This window comes from Scatophagus argus, chromosome 24 (assembly GCF_020382885.2).
Source record: "Scatophagus argus isolate fScaArg1 chromosome 24, fScaArg1.pri, whole genome shotgun sequence".
Classification (NCBI taxonomy): domain Eukaryota; kingdom Metazoa; phylum Chordata; class Actinopteri; family Scatophagidae; genus Scatophagus; species Scatophagus argus.
The window spans coordinates 1,101,615-1,118,557 of NC_058516.1; the positions used below are offsets into that span (position 1 = coordinate 1,101,615).

General features: G+C 48.2%; 1 protein-coding gene across 5 annotated transcripts; it reads left to right on the forward strand.

The window, feature by feature from the left end:
• The first annotated feature begins 546 nt into the window (after nt 1-546).
• LOC124055340 (protein Shroom2-like) lies at nt 547-16,346 on the forward strand. Of its 5 annotated transcripts, none has more exons than XM_046382085.1 (11): nt 547-861; nt 1,050-1,276; nt 2,052-2,200; nt 7,615-7,737; nt 7,849-10,156; nt 10,359-10,414; nt 11,777-12,385; nt 13,239-13,724; nt 14,272-14,446; nt 14,546-14,818; nt 14,903-16,346. In XM_046382085.1, the coding sequence occupies exons 2-11, from the start codon at nt 1,091-1,093 to the stop codon at nt 15,173-15,175; spliced, it is 4,638 nt and encodes a 1,545-aa protein (XP_046238041.1). In that variant the 5' UTR covers nt 547-861; nt 1,050-1,090; the 3' UTR covers nt 15,176-16,346. The 5 variants fall into 5 exon arrangements, with proteins under 5 accessions (XP_046238041.1, XP_046238042.1, XP_046238044.1 ...); XM_046382086.1 differs by having other exon boundaries at nt 829-882; XM_046382088.1 differs by lacking the exons at nt 547-861; nt 1,050-1,276; nt 2,052-2,200 and adding exons at nt 2,677-3,975; nt 4,072-4,287.
• Nucleotides 16,347-16,943: the final 597 nt, after the last annotated feature.

The following is a 16,943-nucleotide window of genomic DNA, read 5'->3' on the forward strand; positions in this document are numbered from 1 at the left end:
CCTGTCAGTACAGTATTATCACCGGGTCATCATTTCAGGAGAGGAATAGCAGGTCTTATCACTGTACTTCAGATGCATGTAATATTTGGCGTCTTGTATGTTTGTGCAGGAAGGCCTTCAGTTTGCTGTTCACAGGAAGCAGGGACATCTTCTTCTTCATGCTGTTGTCTGTCCCTGCCTAAGGTGGACTTTGTCTAGGACAGGAAACAGCAGGTCCAGCCTGCTGTCCTCCACCTCACAGTCACTCACCCTCCTCTGGCAGCTGCACACTGGAGGAGAAGCTCAGATCCAAGAACAAGGCTGACTGCTGCCCCCTGCTGGGCCTCGGAGGCTGCACAGCCGTGGACCAACCTGAGCAGCACTGGAGGGAAAAGAAGCCAAAATAAAACGTTAAAAAGTAAAAGAATCTTTAAAAGTTTAGCTGACCCGTTCAGATAATAATGTGTAAGAAATATTCCACATCAAAAACAACACAAATATTATATTTAATAAAATGATCCTGCATTAAGTTCAGTGAAATAACGCAAAAAGAACGAAAGACTCACCTGCTGTCCACATGCGGCCTGATGACGCTTCACGTCGCCGCCAGGGGGCGTGCTGACGCAGCCAGAGGAGGCGGACGGAGCGTCGAGGTGTTGGGACGGTGGATAACAGATGGTGATGACAGAGAGCTGTTGTGTTGGGACGGCACAAGCAGCTCTTAAAGGAGCGAAGAGCGTTAAACTGTGTGGAACGAAGCTCCAAACGAGAGGCGATTCACAACAATCAAATCTAATTTCAAAGATTAATTCCGACACACCGGAAAAGCACCTCGCTTGTCTTTCTTCTTGCTGGAGGTTTGTTGACAGCTTTTGTGCAGAGGTCAGCATTTTTCAAGTACAAGTAAGTTACTGAATATCAAGCCACTGAATGTCAATAGTTTGTTTTTCAATAGGAAACGTTTGACATTAATCAATTACCAAAACAGCTGATGATGAACTAATAATTGCAGTTTCATTTTGTCATCCCTTTTGAATAAACTATAATGTGATTAATGCTCACTCTGTCAGGGTGAACCGATGTTGATGGATCCCACTGAACCGGAGGCCTCATGGACGCCGTGGACCACAGAGACCACCTGAGAGCTTCGGCCGGGGGCATGAGGTGGAGGGAGGCGGACATGAGAAAACAGGAGGAGGAAGAGGAGCTGGTGGAGGTGCTGCTCCGAGGCAAAGCACCCTGGGGCTTCACCCTGAGGGGAGGCACCGAGCACCGAGAGCCTCTGGTCATCACAAAGGTGACAAAAATCACGTTGTGTCAGGAGCAAAACCACAAGTGTCCAAAGTTATTTTCTGTGTTTGACAAAAGAAAGTCGTCTGTAGCAACATGACGCAGGCTGTGACAGCTTATCATCACGTATGACAAAGAGAAAAACATGTCCTCCCTGTGCGTCCGTCTGGACACCAGTCACACTCACTGGAGCCGCCCGGTGAGGTCAGTCAGCTGGAGCAGCAGGATTTGATGTCAGTGCCACTCTGGCTTTATTTTAATCCAGGTGTGAATGTAGAGATGACAAATACTGATGTTTATCTCGGGGACGGGGCCCATAACTGTGGCAGCGCCGATGCTTTTCTCCACCTGAGGATTATGGAAGGATTATACTGCAAATTCATGTGTGTAATGCAGGCTGCGGCAGGTAGGACCGCAGCTTACGTGGAGCAGCGCACCAGCAGCTGCCTCAGGTTACAGCCTGTGCAGGGTTTAATTTTTAATCAGAGCACTCGGGTTTCCGGCCATCGCAGGTGGAGGAGGAGGAAACGGGATCTTAGGTGAAGCATCCACCTTAAAGGGTGGCTGAGAAAATAAATCACTTGGGCGTCTGTTTGTGCTAAAGAGACTTTGTTTGTGGTGATGCGTCGAATGTCGTCGTACATCTCACTACACAACACAGAAGTGCTGGACCGATGAAAGCCATGTCCAAGACGTTGATCCTCTGTATGGTGGTCATTTCAAGACATAGAAAGCAACATCTCACACTAAAACACTCCTGATGCATGTGTCTGTGTGTTCAGGTGGAGGAGGGCAGCGTGGCGGCGGCGGTCTGTCTCCAGGCCGGCGATGAAATGGTGAGCGTGAACGCCGTTCCCCTCAGCGGCTCCCGTCAGGAGGCCATCTCTCTGGTGAAGAGCTCCCACAAGACCTTGACCCTGGTGGTCCGAAGGTTCGGTACCAATTTAAAACTTTTATTTTATTTTTTTAAAACGACTTTCATTTCGCACTTTCTTGGCAAAAGTTGTAAATGGCTGAATGATGTCTGACTTAGGGGCGGCACGGTGGTGCAGTGGTTAGCACTGTCGCCTCATAGCAAGAGGGTTCCAGGTTCGAATCCCGGTCTGGGCCCTTCTATGTGGAGTTTGCATGTTCTCCCTGTGCCTGCGTGGGTTTTCTCCGGGTTCTCCGGCTTCCTCCCACAATACCAAAAACATGCACATTAGGTTAATTGGCTACTCTAAATTGCCCCTAGGTGTGAGTGTGAGAGTGTGTGATCGTTTGTCTTTGTGTGTTGGCCCTGCGATTGACTGGCGACCAGTCCAGGGTGTACCCTGCCTCTCGCCCGTAGTCAGCTGGGATAGGCTCCAGCTCCCCCGCGACCCTGACGGATAAGCGGTATAGAAAATGGATGGATGGATGGATGTCTGACTTTACAGAAGTAAAAAAGTCTAAAATCAGCAAAGGTATTTTAAGTATAACTAAGGTCTGACCAGACATGTGATGCAACCTCGTCTGCCAGCGCTGAAAACCTAATGAAGTCTGAGGTTAGTTTTGTTTTGTGTCAGTAAAAAAGGACACCAAAGCTGAAGAGAAAGATGTGGAAAATCCCCAAAAACCCGTCCCATCAGGTGTCTTCACCAGCGATTCATTTCTCACGTTCAGAAGGGTCGGCTGTGGCGGCCGGAGCCCGACAGCCTGACACGTGGGCCTCCCGCTGCTCGTTTGCCCCTCCGGGTGAAACAACAGAGCGCATTGTGGAGGCCGCTGAGTTATTTCAGAGGGCACGTAATGACTCCTGAATGACACGGAGCGGAGAGTCTCCTCTGTCAGCCGCCGCCGCCGCCAACCAGACCTCGGCGGCCTCAAACCAGCGCCAATCCGCTGGCTCGAAATTTAGTGCAGCTCAACCCTTCAGGTCGTGTCGACTCATTTTCTTTAAAGGTCATCTGGTTGGTCTGCTCGTCTGAAAAACGAGGTGCAGTCAGACCAAATAAAACATCTTTTCACTATTTTCACGACTGCAGCGTGTTGCACTGAGCAACAGCAAGCCAACGTGCAGGTGGGGAACAGTTTTTCAGGTCTGATGTAGGACGTTAATGTTTTGAGTGCCGAGTCTTTGAGCTGTACAAACACATTTCCAACATCTGTGCTGAAAATAAATTGCTGATTAATGTTGGTGCTCTGTACAGGAACAAGAGCCTCTTTACAGCGTGTGGCACTGATGTCCTGTCCTGTCAGAATTATACGCTCACCGGCAAATGGCAACAGAGTCTTAAAGCCTGAATCCAATTACTTGTTGCAAAGCCACAGGCGTGGGCTCAGCTTTGCAGGGTGGGTCGAGTCAACAGGCGGGGGGGTGGTGGGTGGAGGTGAACCGCTGGTGCGTTCAAACAACCCGCCTCTGCTGAGGACGCACTCGATCCGAGCGAGTTCAGGGAGCAAACGGCGGGCTCGCGCTGAGAGGGGACATTTAAAAACTCGCTCTGAGAGACGGTCGAGTCGCCTCCAGAGCTGCTTTAGGCCAGGCGTCCTCCCCCGTTGGCAGGAGTGGTACAGTCCACGTTGCCTAGGTGAGTGGACACTGCTTAGTGGGATAGGCCGTATCAGCAGAGCCCATTGTTTCCAGGGGCTTTCAGCACAGAGTGGACACTCCTGTCTGCTTGTCTTTGCCCTCTCTGGACACGTTTGGACTTTGGAAGATAAAGAGAAGATTTTCACCCCGAGGTACTTCCTGTTTCCCTCCACCTCTGTCTCTGCTCCGCTTTTAATGTGTTCCTTTTACCTCATCTCGTCTGATTCAATCATCTGGTTTCCTGACAGGTGGGATTAGATCAGGAAGCAGTGAATGAGTTTGAGATAACAGCAGGTTGTCTTGGTCTGCGTGACTCATAAAGGCTGGGAGGCAGTGATCTGATTCAGGATCAGCTGTAAAATAAGAGAGAAAACCTGACAAAGTGCTGGAGCGGGAAAAGTGATCGTCTTCAATCTTTTAATGTCCCGATTTGGGTGGAGGAAGGACGGATGACTTCAGTGCAGGTAAACGGAAGCCTTCAGTCTGTGTGTGTCTGATTCTTCGTCCTCAGCAGAGATGCTCAGTGTGAATTTACCAGGTTAACTTTGTGTGTGAAAGCACTTTTATGGCTCCTAAGCCTGCTGTCCTGCCACACAGGCGACAGCAGCTGATCATTAACCACACATCGGTGTCCATGGGCAGCCATTTATTTTCACAATTAATCAAGTGAATGTTTAGCCTACAAAATGTCAACAAATTCTGAAAAATGCTCATACAATTCCAGGTAACTTCTTTTGTTTAACCAGCAGGCCAAAGCTTGGAGACTCTTCATTAACTGTCCTAAACGTCAGAGGCAGGCAGCACGTCCTCATATTTAAGAAGCAAATGTCAGACATTTTGGCTTTAGAAATGACAAAAACAAGGAAAGTAAGGAGAAATATGTGAACTTTGGCTTGTGTTTTTTCACAGTTAATAATCAGCAGATTAATCAGTAATGAAAATGATTTAGTGTTGCAGAGTGTTTGTGGTGACAGCCAGATGTTCCAGCTGCTGCTCGGCTTCAGGTCGGCTTGAGCTCAGACTTTGTACTTTGTCATCCGGGACATTTTATTCCGGCCCTCTTTTTTAGTTTTGCGTTTGCGGTGACACACCGATAAGCCCGGCCGTGATGACGCCGGCACTTTCCATTGTGTGGTCGTGTTCGGAGCTCAGCCGGCCGAGCTGCTGGTGAATCAGCGAGATGCGTCAGCCGCGACTGCACGGCCAGGGAGCGATGGAGCGACAGACGGGGGTCAGGAGAGCAAAGAGTCAGTGGTCAGTCTCACGTCGCTGGGTGACGTGACGACGTTTCTGGCTGATGCGAACTGTAACTTCCTGCAAACCCACACGATTCACACGAGACTCACAGGCTTTGCTCCACAGTGGAGGAGTTTCTTCATGCTGGAGTCGTCTCTCTGCCTCCCTCCCCCTCCTCCTCCTCCTCCCCCTCCTCCCCCTCCTCAGCCTGACATTGGCTGGTATCTCTCAAAACAGACGTGGGCCAAGCATTCCTGTCTGTGCTGTGTTTCCTGACGAGGACACTGAAGTGCGTCCTTCACTGAAAAACAAAGTTGTGGAGTCGTGGTAGAATCAGGCCGGCTGGACTGAAATACTTGAAATATTCACGGCCCCCAGGCAATGCACTGTGATAAATTTGTTTATGACAATTACCTGAAAAATGTTAAGGACATAAGGTTGCGTTACGTGCTACACCTCATGGCTTCTACTCTCCCAGCCGCCCCAGCTGCTCCGCCACTTAGTCCAAACTACAAGATTACAGCGAGGACGCCCGGTAGGACAACAAGTCCTCCCCCTCGTCTGAAATCCCTGTTTATAATCCCTGTGGACATCTCCTCCGCAGCACAAGGTGGGGTATGTTTGTGAGTGTGTCCATGCTGGGTGGAGGGGGAGGAGCTCCCGGACCCAGTCTGGTTTGAGTTGGGGTGTTTTTGAAGGCGTCAGCTGTGGAGAAGTGGAGGTTTTCTGAACCAGAACTGGTGCAGAGAACCAAAGACAGCTTGACACACAAACAAAACCATTTGAGCTCGTTGCTAAGTTGTCCTGTCTTGATGTCACTGCATCTCATTTCGGTTCAGTGACTGATATATGACAGTATGTCTGAGACAGGCCAAGATCAGCTGTGTTTACCTGCAGATTCCTGGCTTGAATTTTGCACTCAGCACTGCACTGTATTAAAGTGCAGTTAAATTATGCACTTGAACTTGTACAGTCATTTGAAGAAGGCAAAATTCCTCTTAATCCAGCTTCTAAACACAGGAACCACTGGGGGATCATACACCACAAACCAGCCACAGTAAAGAGGTGAGAGCTGGGTGAAGTATTGTTCAACAGCCGGGTGCTCGTGTGAGGCGAGCAGCGCCGCTCAGACTCATGGGAGATGGCTAACGTAGACGTCCTGCATTCCTCCGCTGAAAGAATGCGGCGTCTCCATCGCGGCCTGCCAGGGTTAAGGTTTCAGTCAGGGCGAGGGAGGTCTCACCGGGCTGAGGTATTTCACTTGAGTCTGACGTTTGAACTTGGGAACTTGGAAACCAGCCTCCCCGAATACCAGCATCAGTCACAGTTTGTTTTCTCATTTTGTCACATTGATCATTTATTTTCACCTGTGGCGCCGTCTCACATCTGCAGCGAAGCTCTGCCTGGGCCGTCTGGCTGTGACAAACCTGTCTCCATTTCCTGTTGTGCCTTTCACAATAAGAGCAGGGTCACAGCCACTGGGAAGTTTCCTGCTTGTACCTGAGACATCATTCTGGATGAAAATCTGCTCCATCGTTTAGTCCAAAATGCATTTTTTAAAAACTTGATCATGTTTTATTCTTCTCCTCCTCCTCCTCTTCCTCCTTTTTCTCCTTCCATCACTTTCCGCCGATCAGGGCTAAAATGGTTGATGTTGTAACACCTCGCACAATGCCGACAGAAACCGAGGTGCATGTGGCGAGGAGCTTTCTCACCAAGATTTTGCGAAGCTCGATGAGGTACCATCAGCCAGCTGTGTCCCGTTGTGATCTTTGGTCATAGAGTTTGTACACTGTGCTTTGTGACCCTTTGTAGTATTGTGCAATATCACCCAAAGTCTGGTGCTCGTGTCCAAACCAAATCCTCTTGGAATTTGCCCGTCGTGTTTATTTTTTTTAGTTCTGCTCAGCACTGTGATGTTTGGCTGCCTCATGTACTATAATTTGGTTGTCACGTTTACAAGTCATCAAATTATCATTTTTTTTCTTTGGTTGAGTATGTTTTGGGAAACTGGGGCGTACTATCTCTTGAACACATGTTATTCTTGTCTTTATCAACATGCTCTCCAGGAAACACCGCTTCCGGCAAGGGTATGTGCAAGTTTGGTGTGAGCACAGTGAATGGTACACTGATGTCCAGTGATGTGTTTCCAGGGTCACCGAGGTTTGGATGATATGATTAGAGCATGTGAGAAATTAAGGCCAGCAGACTATATCTATAATATCTTACAGGTCCCACTCATAGGTCCTCAATTAAAGTTAAAATATATGTATATATGAAAAAAATATTCTCAGATGCAAATCATGTGGAAAACTCAGACACTTGGAGGTGTTTGTCATTCATGTTGTTTATGGATTGTTTGAAATTATACGTGTTAAAGATCTGATACACCAGACAATGGACAACATCTTCTCAAATCTAACAGATAACATGAAAAAAAACCCAAATAAACAAAACTACTCGGCATAATCCCGCCATCTGCATGTCATGAAAGAGTTTTGAAAAAGCAAAAGAAGCTGAATTGTCTTTTGATTGTGTACAATGTTTTGTTGCAGGAAGAATGATCCGGGCTCACGGCCCCATTCCTGGCACTCGTCCAAGCTGACCGAAGAGGAGTCAGAGTCCACCAAGAGAGAGGCCACCCCAGCAGCAGTGTGGCAGCCACAACATGAAGCAAAGTGAGCCCTCTGCCTTCCCCTTTAGCCTCTCAGCCTGATCAGATGATGGCCCGATCACTTACATAAGCATGATGACTTAAAGTGTTAATTTTTTCTGATGTTACACACCAGGCCCAAAGATTCATCCACTCAAGGGGACAAGGACATCCAGCATCAGCTAACCAGCCGGTTCAGTTCAGTGAGCAACATGGAGAGACTGGAGCGTCCCTCTCATCCCTACCCACCAGGCCGCCTTTCGCCAGCTAAACACGTCAGCAGCACAGAGCCGCTATGTGGATCAGGAGGCAAAAAAGACTCTGGGTTGAGTTGTTTCTCCAGCAGCTCCAGCCCTCCTGTTCACGACTCCAGCACATCTGGTAGGAAAGGTACCAACACTGAAAATATTTTCTTCAGGGGCCTTCAGAGTGAAGGGCCCCTGCAGGCCGAGCGACCCAGGTACCTGCAGCCTATGCTCGGGAATGGAGGCTGGGAGGGACCACGGGCTGAGGAGCAGCCTGCCTCCCGGGTGTCAATTGCAGGGAGACCCGGCGTTAGCCCCATTTGGCAAGTACCAGAAAAAAAGAAGTCCCAGTCTCCCCCTCCCCCACCTCCTCCCCTGCGCAGTGACAGCTTTGTCGCCACGAAGGTGTTTCCTTACTCTGAAGGGCCCGGCGGTCCAGCGAAGAACAAAGGTAGGTCAGTTGAAAAACTGACCGACAGCAACGATCAGAATGGCCTCAGATCTCACCAGGAGAAAACCTCAGAGGTCAGGCACAGCTTAAACCCCCTGCCCACTAAAGATTTCCTCCATACCAGCTTGGCAGCTGACCACAACCACAACGAGCTGCACCCCAACAAGCTCTTCTCCCAGTCCAGCAATGATGTCAGACAGTCTCATTACACCCAACTACCTGCCCACCAGAGGCAATACAGTGACGAAAGTCCCCTCTACCTGCAGACCAGGTCAGCGCCTCCCACAAAGGTTCAGAGTGTAGGGAGCTACTATCGCAGCCTCCAGGATCTGCCCACAAACACCTTCAGCCGCAAACAGGTCCGGTACTCCACAGCATCTGTGGCAAGTTCTGCCGCAAACCCAAACCCAGAGAACGGGGGACACAACAGATACTACGGCCTGCCAAGCAAACATTCAGTCCAGACTGCTGAACTTCAAGCTAGGCAGAGCAAAGCTGAGGGATGGAGGGGGGGGACAGAGAAACTCCACTGGGTAAACAGCAATGAACCAGGCTTCCAAAGTTCCTTGAAGACAAACATGAAAGCAAAGTACTCCCTACCTCAGTTCCAGATGCCTTACAGTGAAAATAAGGAGCGCAGTGGGAATGGTCTACGTTATGAGCAACAAACCTCTGAACTTTCTGTTCAAAGTCGCAGCCCAGAGGATGTTGCGAAGAAAAGTGAAGGACACTCTAATGAAATGAAAAGACACCTCCCAACACATCAAAGTAATGATCATAAGGTCAGTCTTTCAAAGCACCAAGACCCATGGGTGCCCCAAGAGGATCAACGAATATCCCGTCTGAAAACCCCACTTCTCCACTCCCTGGCCCAGGAAAGTAAGACTCTGGCTGAGAGGCAACCAGCAGCTACGACCACTGGTCTCATATCCACACAGGATACCAGTGACATCATGGCCACAAGCAGTGGAAAATCAAATCGCCGCAGTGACCGTTACGCCACCACCCTCCGCAATGAGATCCAGCAGAAGCGAGCCCAGCTGCAAAAGAGCCGCAGTGCTGCCACCCTGACGTGCGATGCAGAGGATGAAGAGGCAGAAGAATGGAGGACTACAAAGGCGTCTACGTCTCCTGGTGTCTCCTTCTCCAACACCTACAAGGACCACCTGAAAGAGGCACAGGCCAGGGTCCTCCAGGCCACCTCCTTCCAAAGACGTGACCTTGAGCCTCTCGGGCCAGAGGCGCCTGTAGTTAAAACCTCAAATGGACGCATTAGAGGACGGAAGCGCTTCCCACTGGCCAAGAGGACACACTCCTTCTCAGAGCCTGACAAGATAGACAAAGTGGGAGTGGAAGGAGAACCTCAAACGGGGTCTTTTGTAGAGCGGAGGAAGTTCTTTGAGGCAAAACCTGCATTTTCCAGGCCTGTGCTGAAGTCCAGTCAGGGTTCAAACTTGAACACAGACCTTGGTGAGGCCAAAGAGAAAACTCCCAGTGAGGAGGCACGTCCATCCACAGACCCAAACCACCTCAGTCCTGGACATAAGCAGGAGATACTAGAACAGCAGAGACTCGGCACCTTCGCTGAGTACCAGGCCACGTGGAACAAACAGAAGAAGTCATCAGAGTCCAAGGCACAAGGGAGGTATCACTCTGCAGAGAACATCTTGGATGCAGATGCCGGGGAGACGGCTGTGTGCATCCATGAGAGATCCCGATCGTCTCCATCTGCAGACTTCTACACACAGGTGAGAGGACCAGATTATGTGGACAAAGTATTGTAGAAATAGGCATTTTTCAAATTATAGATTTAACAGATGTTCACAAACCTGTTTGACAAGATTTACTCCAACACGTTGCAGTAGAAAACCTGCTATGTATTTTTTAAACTTTATTAAATTTGACTGGATTTGCAGAGTTAAACAAAGTCTCTTTGCCTTTTTTTTGCAGAATATACCCTCAGCATGGAGAGACCCTCACAGCCAGCAGAGCACTTACACCTACATGTGAGTTGCAGTTTAAAGTGATAAACATCGAGATAAAAACATAAAGAGTGGAGAGGAATAATTATCCACCATCCAAAAATTAAAACAGTCTAAAACGGACAAAAAACTGAGCATAAGCAAACCAGTTTGTTTGATTGCAGCACTTTGCTCCCTCTGACCTGTCAAACGTTCAGCCCAAAGGAAATGCTTGCAGAGCTTCATATGAACGTGGAATGTGTTGGAGTGGTGAGATTTCAGGGCAGAGAGAACATGTCTCAGTTTCTCATTTCAGGTTTCGTGAGCTGAAAGGAAAATATCATTTTCAGTCACACCAGATCTCCTCCCAGCCTTATCTCGCTCCGTCTCTGGTGATTTACTGCGGGTGGAGGGTGGATCATTTTATCCTTAAAGCTGCTGTTGAAAGTGAACACTTATCTGTTGCATTCATGGTCACTTCCTTGGCTAAATGGTGACATGAATCCGCAGCATTTGCTCCTTTGTTTGACATACAGCCTTTTACACGAGGTGGGACACAAACACCTTTCATGAAACGTAACCTTCACCCACACGAGCTAACAAACCCTCGACAAAGATATTTCAGCTGCTCGAATTCCTTCTTCCTGCTGTGTGGGGGTTTTAACAAGAGAAAACTCCTCCACACCATTAACCACGTTGTTTCAATTAAACATTCAAAGTTACTTTCAACTCAATGTGAGTATTAAAAGAAAGAGATGAAATTACGCAGTAAACGAGCACAGTATTCATTGATGCGGTTCAAATAAACAGCATGTTAGCATGTCAGCCATTCAATTGACTTATTGTGAACTTAAAAGTAAACCTTATTTTCCTGAAACCAGTTTAATTTTTATCAAAAACATACCTAAGGAATTGCAGAATAAAAATCTTATTTTTTGGTTTAAGAGGTATGAAAACCACCAGTCAGGCTTGTTTTTCTACACAGATCTGTGGTGCAGCCAGTCAGAAAACTACTTGTGACTCATGTTGTCTTGAGTTTGAGTTGATGCCCAGTTTCTTCCCTGTACTAATGAAAAACACTCAGTGCAGATGGATCATATCCACAAGTGCAAACAAACGTTTCTCCTGGCACCCTGTGGCATAGCGTATATGCTTTCAGAGATGTTGATGTACCAAAACGTCTTTCTTCTAAAGTGATCAGAAAAAGGGAACTGACAAAACAAAGCCATACAAAACCTGCACCTGCACACAGAACAGTTACCTTCAAAAGGTAAAAACATAAAACAAAACAAAGACAGACAGTCTATGAATGAATGTAGTGAATATAATTCATTTCAACAGCAGAATGCGTCATGTTAATATGTTATCATTGGTACTAAAGAAGTTTGTCTTTATTTTGACCTCTAGAGGGAAAACTGAGAGCAGACTGCAATACCAGCACGACCACAGACCAGAGTCGGTCCCGTCAGTCCCCAGAAACGAGTGCCTGGTTCCAGCCCTCCCTCACCACAGGACCAAACCAGACTCTGCCAATCCCTGTCACACCACACACTCCTCAGGCTCTCGCAGCCTCAGCCCTGGCTCCCAGCACTCATCCCATCCTCCACAAACCAAGGGCCTCCTGCCACCGCCCAGGCCCCATATAGGCCCAGAAACCACATCCTCCTCCTCCCTGGAATTTCTCTCTGGCGCCCAGTCACACCCGACAGCAGTCCAGCCTCTGTCCAGCTCCAGCTCTGCCACCCAACACCATGCAGCTGCCCAGAACTCGTCCGCCGGCCCCGCCCCGGCCAGCTCCCCTCACCTCAGCAGGGCATCGGGAGCAGACACGAGCAGAGGAGGTGCAGAAAACGAGGAGCGACCGCAGCCGCCTTCCTCTTCATCGCCGTTCTCCTCCTGGACGGCCGCCTTGCCTCTTCCGGCAGATCGAGCGCGGTCTCCCTCCCCACAGTTTGCGCCGTTGAGACTAACCGACAAACCGCCAGCCGTGCTCGTGCAGGATGACTCACCTCGCAGGTAAGCAGCTTAGCCAAAGTGCTCCAGGTCTCCTCACAGCCCCTCGTTACGTAAAGAGGAGGCTTTGAATAACAGCTTCAGGTCAGAGAAAAAGAAGACGGGGGGAAGTCAGAAAGCGATGAACGATACAACAACAGAGTGCAGAAATAAAAGATGATTAATGATTGGGCTTCACATAAGACATGCGGTGCGACTGTACAAATAGTGTCAGAGGAATCACCTGGAGAGGAAGTTTGCTCTCTGTGTGAAAATGCTCACACTTCTGTCAGAGAGGAGGACCACAGTTTGATTGTGCTTGTAGTCGATTTCCTCTGCGGCCTGAGACAAATCAAAGTGCAGGCTGTAATTAAAGTTAAAGCCACGCGGCTGCTGTGACCTTTGCTTTGCACTGCGTTACTACCACACGATGCATCCTTAAATTAGAACCAGTGGACTGACTGTCCACACTCTCTCCAGTCAGGACAGGAAGAATAAAAGCATGCGTTACCTATGAGCAGATATTTGAGAGCCAAAAAAAGGTCAAATCTTTTCTGTCTGTTTTTCTGTTTTGCAAGAAAATGAGTTCAACTGAAAATGTTTCTCTGGGAAAGATCACTGAGTTAATAATTATAAGAAATATAGCTGTAATATATGTTTAAATAATATGCAACTGCATTAAACATGAGCATCTTGGCGTCACATCAGTCCATCTTTCCTCTCTGCTGCTGTGTGATGGATTATTGTTGTTTGAAAAATACAGATGAGTAAAAAATAGAAGTAAATGAAAAAACAAAACTTAAAAAAAGAAAAAGTGTGGATTTACAATTAAGTAGTTCATAATAATTTCCGTTTCCTTTTCCTGTCTCCTGCCCAGGTCAGAAATTCATGTGACGCTGCCAGCAGAGATGGATGTGAACAGTTCGGTGAAGAAAGTCCCTGTGAGGATCGTCCGCTCTGAGAGCAGCTCAGAGCGACGGGGGACGGATTACCTGCCTCTGAGCGGCGTCTCTGAGCCGCCGCCCCACATCCTCCCCCCGAGCACCCCAGAGCGCCCGACCTCGCCCCTGTTCAGCGCTTACAGCCGCCAGACCGATCAGGTCCAGGAGTCTGTCCCTGAGTCGCATTCGGCAGGGGCTCTACGCTCAGAGGAGGACGCCAAGAGAGAGGAGCTGGCCAGGGACATCATGGGTAGAGACAAGTCACTGGTGGACATCTTGGACCAGAGTGGCAGGATGACCACCATGGACTTGATGGAAGGACTCTTCCCCACAGAGGAACAGATCCTGGAGGAGGCCCTCCAGCGCAGGAGGGCCTCCTCCAGCTCCAGGCTGACCAGCTCATCCCCCAGAAGCATGGACAGGTGAGAAATCATATGATAGACCAGCACATTTCAGCCTGTGGTTATCATTACAAACTGAAAAGTGCAGCTATGAAGTTAAAAAAATATATAATATAGAAATAAAATATAAAAGAGAATTTGAACTGCTTTTCTCTTTGAAGCTGCATGTTTTAACGTGTGCATATTAGTAATATTAGTGTAAACTAATATATAAATGAAACAACTGGGAATTCATAAACAAATGAAACCAACTTTAAGTGTTGCAAACTAATAAAGCTTTTAAATCCATTCTTTAAGGTTCACAAATGAGTTGAGTGTTCAAGTGCAGACTGCCCTCTAGTGGACAAATGTCTCATTACCGTTTTCTCTTTCACTTAACACTCACATCAGTGTGAACCTGCTCTATAGTTGATTTTCATCAACATCCTTTTTCAGTTAAAAATCTCAAAGATTTTTAGTGCAAATAAGCAGCATCACTCTGTCTTTCCTAAAGACTGGACCTGATTTCACGACTTCTCAGATCCTCTGCTCAGCTGCGTTTGTCTTTACTGGTGCTTGTCTGTGGCAGGAGGGAGGACGAGGACGTGTCCGTGTCTGCCGCAGCCTCCCTGGTCCCCAGCTCCTCCTACTACAACACGTCGGCTCCCAAAGCCGAGCTCCTCATCAAGATGAAGGACATGAAGGAGCAGCTGGAGGAGCAGGACTCTGAGGACGAGCTGGATGTCGACCTTGCCAGTAAAAAGGTAAAAGTGAGAGAACAGCCTCAGTCAGTCGACCTCAGCATGAAGCATTTCAGAGCCTTGTTCCTGTTTCACTCCATTTGTCCTCTTGATGCTCTCCAGCAAGAGCTGATCTCCAGCCTGGCCGGGAAGCTGGAGGTGCTGCGGGAGGCGCGGCACAGCCTGCAGGAGGACGTGGAGGACAACGAGGCTCTGGGCCGCCAGGTGGAGGCCACCGTGCAACGCCTCTGTCAGCCCAACCAGCTCGACAAATTCCGAATGTTCGTGGGCGACCTGGACAAGGTGGTGAGCCTGCTGCTGTCGCTGTCGGGGCGGCTCGCCCGGGTGGAGAACGCTCTCAACAGCCTGGAGGAAGAAGCCCCGCCAGAGGAGAAGGTAACAGCCTCGGTCAAATCTTTCATGTGTTCACACGTCCGTATTGTCCACCTGATCTGCTGACTAACATCACTCCTTCATCAGCGAACCCTGACAGAGAAGCGCAAGCTGCTGATGCGGCAGCACGAGGATGCCAAGGAGCTGAAGGAGAACCTGGACCGCCGTGAGCGGCTGGTTTCCAGCATCATGGAGGCCCACCTGGACGCAGAGAGCCTGGACGACTACCGCCACTTTGTGAAGATGAAGTCGGCCCTCATCATCGAGCAGCGTAAGCTAGAGGACAAGATCAAGCTGGGCGAGGAGCAGCTGAAGTGCCTGGTGGACAGCCTGCCGCTGGAGCAGAGGCCACCGCTCTGATGCCCGCCACCTAAAAGCTGGACGTTTCAATACTGGATCAAGAAGAGGCAGCTGGGGGACAACTTGTACATTTGAGGGAGTTTCATGGAGCATTTTAATCTTGATGTCAGTGTGAGATTCATGGCTGAGACTGGTATCATTACTGTTCATCAGAACGAATCCCACACGAATCCTACAAATCGTTCCAGGAGCTCAGGAGCCTCAGGAACTCAACAGATGTTTTGTAGGCTTGTTTTAGATGAACGACAGCAGGAAGTACTGAGCTCACTGATAAACGCATTGCATTTCCTGTGACCACGTCTTAATAAAGCTTGTGTTTTGCCGGTTAAATGCTTTTAATGTGAAGCTGTAAGGGCAGGAAATGTTCACTTTGGATTTGGAACTTAACACAGTATTTTCTGCAGGAACACTGAGACCGACACCCAGTTTGTAATACTGCAAAATATTGCAATATTTTTATGAGTGGGCCATAGGCTCAGTCACCCGTGTTACCTCATCAGATAGCGATAGATTAAATCGATTATATCATATTACGCCCCCTGAGAGGCAAAGCAAGTGAAGGAAAGTGAAAGCCAGCAGGGCTTGAAAGTTCACATTTACTGTATTCACTACAAAACAAACCAAATGATGTTTTCAGCTTTCCATAAACTCATAACATTTGGCTGTCTGTTTCTGAATCGTTGTATTTCATGCGCTCGCTCTGCGGCTGCGTGTGGCTCGGGTTGTTGTTGTTATTATTATCACGTGTGTTTTCAGTTTGAGTATTTTTTTAGTAATTTATTGTAGCCTTTTTGAAATATTTCCCCAGTAATTTATTCTGACTCACGACGTACTTTTTGTTTTCTAATGAAGTGAAAAGAAGAGTTTTGGTGCTTATAGCCGAAGCTCCCATTCAGAAACTACAGGACGAGTTGGTCACCGCCGGACTCCTCACGGAGAGCAGCAGGACTGAGGCACGGCCGGGGTTTCTGAGGAGGTTCATCTAAAAGCTAGCACTTTACTCTGTGGTTTGGCCCATCCGGGGGTCTGTGTTTATGTAAAGATGTGCCTACTGTAGCCTCCCGCCACGCTGAACTCGGGCCGCTGACGAGGGCGTGTGCCAGCCACACGCTCTTCAGGTGTGCAGTGACCTCATTCACCCACTGTCACAGCAATAAAATGACAAATCTGAGACATCTGGTCTTGTCTTTTGTGATAAAACGGTTTTATGTCATGTTCCTGGAGTTATTCTGTCACTGAGCCTCAAAAACATCCTGAAAAGATTTTGTTTTTAAAGCCAGTGACAAACTGCAGTAAAAATATTTCAATATGTAAGTATTTTGGGCTTTAATATACAGGATCAGTCAGTGCAGTTTAGTGATCCCATAAACGCTAAACCTGTAAACAACCGAATGAAGTGACTGTTGGTGCTGTTTGCTCCGTCTGGGCAGGAAGGAGACGGATGCATTACACATTTTCCCTGAACTGAGACTGGAAGGAAGCACTTTAAGATCTGGTTCATTTAAAAACAAAAACCTTGATCAGCTTAAACACATTTTGTCCACAGTCATATGACATAAATAAGTATAAATATGAGGGGAACAGTTAAGAATTATACATAAATGACATAGATATTTATCTATGTTACATATAGATAAATTACAGTAGCAAAAACACCCTGACTATCAATCATTAACAGGTTTATGACATGATGGGAAACAGGGTGAGCCTTCGTGATGAGGAAGTGGTTTTCAGTCTCTGGTTTGAGGACTCACAAGGTGCCCCACAA

Excerpts from the sequence above, each read along its gene's own strand:
- LOC124055340 (XM_046382085.1), top strand. The coding sequence starts at position 1,091 with ATGGACGCCGTGGACCACAGAGACCACCTGAGAGCTTCGGCCGGGGGC. Across the intron at positions 1,277-2,051 it reads AGCCTCTGGTCATCACAAAG|GTGGAGGAGGGCAGCGTGGC; the intron begins GTGACAAAAATC and ends CTGTGTGTTCAG. Across the intron at positions 7,738-7,848 it reads CAGCCACAACATGAAGCAAA|GCCCAAAGATTCATCCACTC; the intron begins GTGAGCCCTCTG and ends GTTACACACCAG.